This window comes from Clarias gariepinus, chromosome 14, assembly GCF_024256425.1.
Source record: "Clarias gariepinus isolate MV-2021 ecotype Netherlands chromosome 14, CGAR_prim_01v2, whole genome shotgun sequence".
In the NCBI taxonomy this organism is placed as follows: Eukaryota; Metazoa; Chordata; class Actinopteri; order Siluriformes; family Clariidae; genus Clarias; species Clarias gariepinus.
The window spans coordinates 53,708-62,500 of NC_071113.1; the positions used below are offsets into that span (position 1 = coordinate 53,708).

At 36.7% G+C, this 8,793-nt stretch overlaps 1 protein-coding gene across 1 annotated transcript in view; it reads right to left on the reverse strand.

Annotated features, from left to right (window-relative positions):
* Positions 1 to 1,865: 1,865 nt before the first annotated feature.
* LOC128541228 (N-lysine methyltransferase KMT5A-A-like) overlaps positions 1,866 to 8,793 on the reverse strand; it is a 7,652-nt gene continuing 724 nt past the window's right edge. Inside the window, exons 2-11 of the mRNA XM_053511563.1 lie at positions 8,775 to 8,793; positions 8,562 to 8,691; positions 6,939 to 7,131; positions 6,298 to 6,366; positions 6,005 to 6,070; positions 5,701 to 5,769; positions 5,525 to 5,596; positions 4,146 to 4,219; positions 3,237 to 3,312; positions 1,866 to 2,134 (exon numbers count right to left, since the gene is read on the reverse strand). The exon at positions 8,775 to 8,793 is cut by the window's right edge and continues 111 nt beyond it. Coding sequence (XP_053367538.1) covers positions 3,309 to 3,312; positions 4,146 to 4,219; positions 5,525 to 5,596; positions 5,701 to 5,769; positions 6,005 to 6,070; positions 6,298 to 6,366; positions 6,939 to 7,131; positions 8,562 to 8,691; positions 8,775 to 8,793 — 696 coding nt within the window. The 3' untranslated portion in view covers positions 1,866 to 2,134; positions 3,237 to 3,308. The remainder of the gene's footprint in view (positions 2,135 to 3,236; positions 3,313 to 4,145; positions 4,220 to 5,524; positions 5,597 to 5,700; positions 5,770 to 6,004; positions 6,071 to 6,297; positions 6,367 to 6,938; positions 7,132 to 8,561; positions 8,692 to 8,774) is intronic.

Consider the following 8,793-nt stretch of genomic DNA (forward strand, 5'->3'; position numbering starts at 1 on the left):
ACCCACAGAGGAGGACGGAGGAAAAACCCACAGAGGAGGACGGAGGAAAAACCCACAGAGGAGGACGGAGGAAAAACCCACAGAGGAGGACGGAGGAAAAACCCACAGAGGAGGACGGAGGAAAAACCCACAGAGGAGGACGGAGGAAAAACCCACAGAGGAGGACGGAGGAAAAACCCACAGAGAATCCAGCTGTGTGTAGCCGTGTTACAGCGTTACACCTGACAATCCGCTTCTGAAGCAGCTCACGGAGCATTCAGCTTCACTGCCTCAGGTACACACACACACACACACACATACACACACACACACATACACAAACACAAACACACACACATATACACACACACACACACACCTACATACACATACACACACATACACACACCTACATACACACACACATACACACACACACACACCTACATACACACACACCTACATACACACACACCTACATACACACACACCTACATACACACACACCTACATACACACACACCTACATACACACACACCTACATACACACACACCTACACACACACACACCTACACACACACACACCTACATACACACACACCTACACACACACACACCTACACACACACATATACACACACACACACATATACACACATATACACACACACACACACACACATACACACACACATACACACACACACATATACACACATATACACACACACACACACCTACATACACATACACACACACATACACACACACACACCTACATACACACACACACACACACATACACACACACACACACACACACACACCTACATACACACACCCACATACACACACACACACACACACACACACACACACATACACCCACCCACCCACACACACACACACACATACTGGTTTTTGTGGTTTAAAAGGTCTTTAAAGGCCAAACCAGTAGGGTGGTGGTTTAAGGGGACCCACCTTTCCCAATGCTTTACAGAGATGAGAATACTATCAAAAAATTTCTTTTGTTCTGCAGAAAAAGAATCTCACTCAGGATTTCCTATACACACAACAGAACTCAAAATATGATAACATGATATTTAAGTGGTACATAAGGACTTCCCCGCCCACTCCTAAAAGTACCCGCCCCTGTGAAAATTGGGGTTTACTAGGTCCTACTGATTTATGACGCCATGCAGTTTACAACACACAGAAAAAGTAAATTTGCTGGTTTATAGGAACAAATGTGTTTTACTGGCACATTATAGTAAACAACACACAAACATGACAATACTGTGCACTGCCAGGACCAAGGTGATTTGAAAGAACCGTTTTGCAAATACAACACACAATAAAAGATCTTACAGTACTACAGGGACAAATGTGTTTTATTGGAACATATCCAAATGCAACACACAAAATTGACAACAGTGCATTGCCAGGATAAACACAAGTACTATTATATTAAATTTTTATTATAATATTGAAATAATAATATTGAAAAACTTTTTTTAGTTCAAGCATGCCAAGTGAAGAAACAGACATCCATCATGTACAACTATGTACTTTCATAGGCATCTTAATCCATTGAACCATTCAAAACAACCTAAATAAAATAAGGCATAGCTATATATATAATCAATAAAACATAAGATGAAACCTAAACCAGTTATTCAAAATAAAATGTTAAAGCAGAATTTAAGAACAACTGTAGAATTTAAAAACAATCTGCTGCATATGTAAATGAAAAACAAAATAAGTGGACAAAAAAATCTCAAAGAAATAACGTACTTGCTTGTGTATCACTTATTTTGGGCTTTCCTTTTCAAGCAAAGACCTCCATTTCTTACAAAGTCTAACACTGCTGGAATTCAGACAAAGTGCCGAGTTTCCCTTTAGTTATATGTGCTTTCAAAAGTGTCATCACAGTTGTAAAAAAATCTCAGCATTGGACCAACACACTCTTCAACTTATTCATGGGTTCCCAATCTTTGTCCTGGACTCATTACCTGTACATAAGAATACTTACTTTATTAAGCCTGAATTTTGTGGGAGGTTCATGTACTTACATTGCTGGCTATATTCCAATGTAAAATCTCAGGTACCTTGAGAAACTTCAGGAGGTGTTTCAGTGGGCATCTTCTGAATACCTGCAAGACATAAGCAATGCACTGATAAGAAACCTCAACAGTTCTTAAGCACATACCCAAAATTCTAATTATATGGCCAGCAAACATCTGAAGAAAATACAATATGTAAAACAACCTATATTGATCACTGCTACTCTGAATTCTAAAAAAAGAACATTCTACGAACAGTGATGCATGGTGGTGGAAATGTAAGGTCTGGGGCTTCTTTTTGCTGGACCGAAAATAGGCCAAAGTGGGGCCCAAAATGAGTGGTGCAACAAGTCAAGCCAAGTCATTTTACAGCCAAGTGATACTATTTATCCTTTCCTGATTTTTCTGTATTTCCATCATGTTTATTCTACGTAAAGCTGCTTTATAACTACTACTTTGACAATTGGGAAAAGCTATATACAGTTAAAACCAGATATTTACATGCACTTGAAAAATTAATTAATAATACTAAATAAAAAAAAACCTTTTTTGTTCCTTTACTGTCAAACATTAAATCAAAGTAAAACAGGAAAAGTTTTGTACCCTTATTTTTTTCAGTAAAGAAAGAACTGTTTTTTTTTCTGAAAGTGTATGTAAATATCTGGTTTCAACTGTAAATAAGGTTTCATTGACTTAAGTTGAACAAGTAGTTCAAGTGTACATTCTCAAGTTTTATAAAAGGTAATTTTATGCATATTGGTGTCAATATGAAAGAGATTTTACCTATAATCTCCCTGAATTGTACATCTGCATAATAGGAACTTCCCTGTGTACTGCAACACTATACATACAGCATATGCCTTAAAATATTGCCACTACAGTACGGACATCACATATTTAATGGAAATTATAAAAACACTTTATAAAACCTGACCATATACAGTTTAACCACTTAACTTGCTTGATTACAAATTTAAAGCTGTGTAATACAGAGAAAAAGTATATTTAAAGGAAAGAAATAACTAAATTCGTCCTAAATATAGCATCTCTAATTTCAACAATATTCTAGTCATGCACTAATTAATAAATGTAAACATTTCAACTATATAAAACATTTAGTCTATAGGTAATTATTCCCTAAATACAATTATGGGTTAAAAATGTACAGATATACATTAAGATGAGTCCATACCTACATGATTAGAGGCACCAGCAGCAACGTTATCTTCAGCATCAGGTCCACTGGCTTCACACTGTCACAATCTCACCTTAAAGTAAAAGTGACATGAGAAATGTCAAAATGTGTTTAACATGCACACAACATCAAACAGGGACTAAAATGACTGCAGAGTTTCTGTTAAAATTTGCTGAGGCCCAGGGCAAAATCATGAAGAGCAGTACTGTCCCTTTCCTGAAAACTTGCAGTATTTTTTACACATCGCCAGCATGTCTATGATTAAAAACAATCATTCTTGCAAGTGTTGCTTTGGCAAGATCAATGTAGACCTGAGATGATGTTTCTTTGAGTTTCCCAAACGCCATATTTGCAGTCTTCTCAAGGAACTGATGAAGACACTGTACATCTTGGGTGAATGATAGTGTTAATGGTTTGTTAAATTTGGCCTCAATCAGTGTAACTAAGGCAGTGTGTGAAATCAACTCTCTGAAGTATAGAGCTTTTTAAAGGCATCTGTTGATGTTCTGTATGTCTTTATGGACCCTTGCTCTGTGCACTGGTGTGCAGTCATGTTGGAACTGGTGTGAGGTTGTTTTTCAGGGGTTTCAGCCCTTTATTTCCAGTGAAAAACTCTGAATGCTCAAGCATAGCAAGACATTTTAGACAATTTCATCCTTTCAACTTTTTGGGGACCGGTTAGGGATGTCCCCTGCCTGTTCCTGATTGTGTGAAGCTGCTTTGGGACAATGCCAATTGTTAAAAGCGCTATTTAAATAAAATTTAATTTAATTGTTCCAACATGACTGCACACGAGTGCACAAAGCAAGGTCCATAAAGACATGGATGAGCACGTTTGGTGTGGAAGAACTTGACTAACTGTCAAAAGTAACTGTACTCGTAAGGAAAAAAAAAAGTGTCACTTACATCAACTTCTTGGATGCCTTTTTATCTGATGTATCCTGTTGTTCTGGTGTCGGTGAATTCTTAAATGATGTCATCTAAAAACAGTTGTAAAGGTTTAAAATATTTACAGGCATAAAGCAAGCAAACATTTTTTCCATGCCATTTCATGTGATCAGTCGACTTAGCAATCTTATTTCGTTACTACCTTTTACACAGAAGTGGCTATACTCCTGTATAGGCAGACTGTATATACAGACTTAAATATTTAATTTATCAATTAACTTACATCAGTCAATTAACTTACATCAGTTAATTAACTTACATCAGTCAATTAACTTACATCAGTCAATTAACTTACATCATAGACATGCTTAATCTTGGCTATCGCTATTCAGCTTACAGTTTAAGCTGCAATTGTGTTTCTATATATAAATTTTAAATTAAAATTTTGCATTTCCTTGGCCCAAAGAATCATCTCCCACCCCATGTCCCTGTTAAAAACAAGTGTCCTCATAAACAAGGTTTTTGTAAAACTAACAACACACTGAGATTCTTCAGTCAGATCAAACACTGAGAACATGTTCTGAGGATGTCCTAATAAAACAGTGTTCTCTTAAAACTGGTTTCAGTCATACACAATTTTATGAACACTAATACAGTACACTGTCCCAATAATAACTAGTGTCCTCATAGACAAGGGTTTTGTAAAACTCACAACACACAGATTCTTCAGTCAGGACATACTCTTAGAACATGTTCAGGGGGATGTCCTTATAAAACAGATTTATGTCTTACACAACTTTATCAACACTACAAAACACTTTCCCAATAATAATTCGACTGTTTTAAGAGTTCTGCAATGTTTTTTTTTTTTTTACTCCAATTTAGGTGTTTATGACAGTATTCTTTCAGTATTCACACTTTCCTCAGATGGTGATATGGTTGTTTACACAGCGTGTAGAGTTATTGATATGAGGTGTACGCTGGTCAGTTTCTGTGACTCTACACAAGGCCTTTCTAATTGGTTGTATGTTGCTAAGTATCAAGTCATAACATTCTACCCCTGCTTTGTTCCACACTGTACATGTTTGGCACCACAATGCGGTGTTAACCCTGCAAAAGCGGTGTGGACCCTGCTACAGAGCAGTGTTTTAGAACAACAGGTAAAATGCGATGATAATCCCACTCCTTAATTTCAAGTGTGAAACACTCCTTTACATGAAGTTAAAAGTAGGGTTTAGAAAGATGATAACCCGGGGTTAGGCACAGTGTGGAACGGTGTATACAAACACATTCACACAGTATTAAAACCTATACTGACAATGTGTTGTTCCAGTTTTAATAAAAAAGGTCAAATACTGTAAATAATGTCTAACAAATCCATCTAAATATTTAAATACCTGTTCAAGTCCTTGTGTTAATAAGTAAAAGCTCAGCTCCTCTTTAACCAACGACTCTTTGACAGGATAAACCTGAAAATATTAAGAATAGAAAACATCCAGGTATTAGACTTATAGCTCAATAGGTAAAGACTACAGGTAATCATTTTCCTGAATCATGTAATTCTCAATATTACCTTCTCCCCACCGTTCTTCTCAATATAATTCTGCTTCTCTGAGGACAATTGGGCCATACCAAGGGTAACCTGAAATTCAGGAAAAAGAAAAATATTCTACTACAGGCAAAGGGTTTGAATATTAAATTCTACTTCAGCTCTGACTTCTGACTGAGATGTGGTGTTTAATTCATGGGTAGAATGCTGAACAAAACAATTATCAGGTTATATGCAGCTACAGAAAGGTAAAACACTGCACTAAATGTGTACGTCAACACAGTTCTCACAAACACGACTTTACTGGAATGCAGAATAATTCATTTACCTCATCTGTTACTACGGTCAGTTCTTCACAGGCAGCACTGTCTGATGGCAACTCGCTTATCGGGCACTAAGAAATAAAATTTCACATTCAGAAACACTTTTACTAAGAGAAAGAAAAAACACTTATCCAGCAGAATATCAAACAATGTATACAAAAGATAAAGTCAAAGTTTGCATATTCAGAAAATAAAAACGCTACAATGTCCACACTGTGCACAGATATAATAAACAGTGCACACATTTGTAAGAGTAACTGTAATCGTAAGAATAACACTTTACTCTTTTCTACATCACCTTTTTGGATGCCTTTTTATCTGCTGTATCTTTTTGTTCTGGAGGTGGTGAATTCTTAGACGATGTCATCTAAAAAAAGTTTTGAAGGTTTTAAATATTTACGGGCATAAAGCAAGCAAACAAAAATATTTTTATGCTATTTCATGTAATCAGTCGACTCAGGCTATACTACTGTATATGCAAACTTAAATATTGAATTTATCAAAAGTCAGTTAACTTACATTACAGACATGCTAAATATTGGATATCGCTATTTAGCTCACAGTTTGAGCTGCAATTGTGTTTCTCCATGTGCCAATGTTTACGCAATGAATGCTAAACATGTTGCATGCGAACAGGCACATCAGCACTGTTTTAGACCCGATACCAATTTATAAACGCTAATACAGAACACTGTCCCAAAAACTAGCGTCCTTATGGACTATCCCTAATAACACAGTGAGCATGATTCCATAGACAAAAGATGCAAAAAAAAAAAACTTTGAAGGGAAAAATTTGCATCCTGCTCCTGAACTTATAGCAACATACTGTAAGACACATTCTCTGGCAGAAACCAGATGTTAAGTGTGTTAAACTGCTTAAAGCATTTAATATACACCAATCCTTTAAAATAATGCACAAAATTACTAACATCTACATACCTTGCATCGCCATGGCCACTCAGAATCGCCGTAATTGTATGTGATCTCTTCACCAGGACAGATGCTTCTTATAGCAAATAAACAAAGATGAGAGTTACCATCCACACGGATGGTCTTCATTCTGCAGTTTGGTTTTATATGGTCATCATTCACCAGTCTCCCAAGGGAGCCATCATCCAGGGCTGCATCAACACTGAACAAATGACAGTGAATCTCTTAATGATACATTACTATTACAATAATACATACTTCTTATTCCAAATAAACACAACAACTGAGAATATCAGCACCAAATGCTTCTCATCGAATATTATATTATTTGAAAAGATGATCATTGAATATTTAATGGTCAATGGTCTTTAAGAAAATAAAACTGGGCCCATATTTACTAAGCATCTCAGAATCACTCATAGGAATCAAAGTTTATTTAGGACTAAAGACTCACCTCAGAGAAGGACATATAGGTTATTTATAAAGCTTTCTATTCTTACTTTCGGCAAGGAGTAAGACTGCGCCAAGGAAAGTGTGAGACGTCACTTTTTACGACACTGAGAGCCGCAAAGTAGTCTGCACATTATAGGAGGTGTTGTAGAGTGTACAAAGTTTTAAACGGTGAAAAAGTGAAATGCTAAAATCAGCGGCAGTTATGTGAAGGTTTTATGCACATGAACAAAACCTATAGATGCGTGACTCGCTGCATGACGTTATTCTAATCACTCTGCTCCAATCACAACTGATTAAAGCCCCTATAATAGAGCTGTGTAGGTCAGTCATAATCTGATCAACATGACTTCAAATAAAACGAGAGGATGAGAGTGTTTTGCTTGTGGCGAAGGGAGTAAAATGTAAAGAAATAATTGAAGTAATATTCTGTCCTACTCTTACCTCTAAAGATAAAAAGTCAATGGATGCAATATGTAAAAGCATCAGAGTAACCAGTCAGTTTGTCACACGTACCCCTGAGGAGTGAGAAACATGGGGATGCGCCATGTTAATGAAACGATGAAGTGCTGCTCATAAGGAAACAAGAAAACAGTTCACTTAAATAATTTAATACAAGATTAAATGTATATATAATATAATTATTTTAATATGTGCCATGGATTATGCATTCATGCTGCATGGTGGGGAAATGTGCATGATCTGTGAAGTTTAATTTATTATTTCAGACTGCTGGAATTAGTAACCAGAGAAAAAGTTTTACTCCCCCCACCCCCATTTTTGTCTAAACATGCCCGTTATGAGCTCTGTGCTCTGCTAAACCATCTCTCCTCTTCACGTGTTTCTGCCTCAACACCCCTTCCTCACTATTCCCAACCAGTTAGGACACCTCAGGCGCTCTCCAACATTTTGGTGAAGATGGGAATGATTTCCTATTTTAAGAATCTTGGTGAATAGCTCTTACCCCTCCCCATTCATGAAAATAAGGCCAAAATAGCGTCATTCTGAAGTTTTTGGCCATTTAGGAATTGCAGTAGGAGCGATTTCCGACTCTGAGACGCTTGGTGAACATGAGCCCTGATCATTAGTGCTAAATAACCATGCAAATAACTTCCACATCTCCCCCATGTATATAATATTTGTACATACCAAAGGAATTTGCCATTGAATCGAAATTCATACATGAACACTTTGAGGGCATCATGATATATTCTTCGCCTCCGCTCACATTCTTCTCTGCTTATGAGATCTCCTCTGTACTCCAATAGGAAATCTCCCTTATCAAAGTCAGTACAACTAAACACACCTCTCCCTAAACAAGAGGAGTACAGCATGTCATGTACCTGAGACATTAATCATTAATTAAACAATCCCACCTGAACACGTAACACTTACCTTTAAACTCATTTATAAA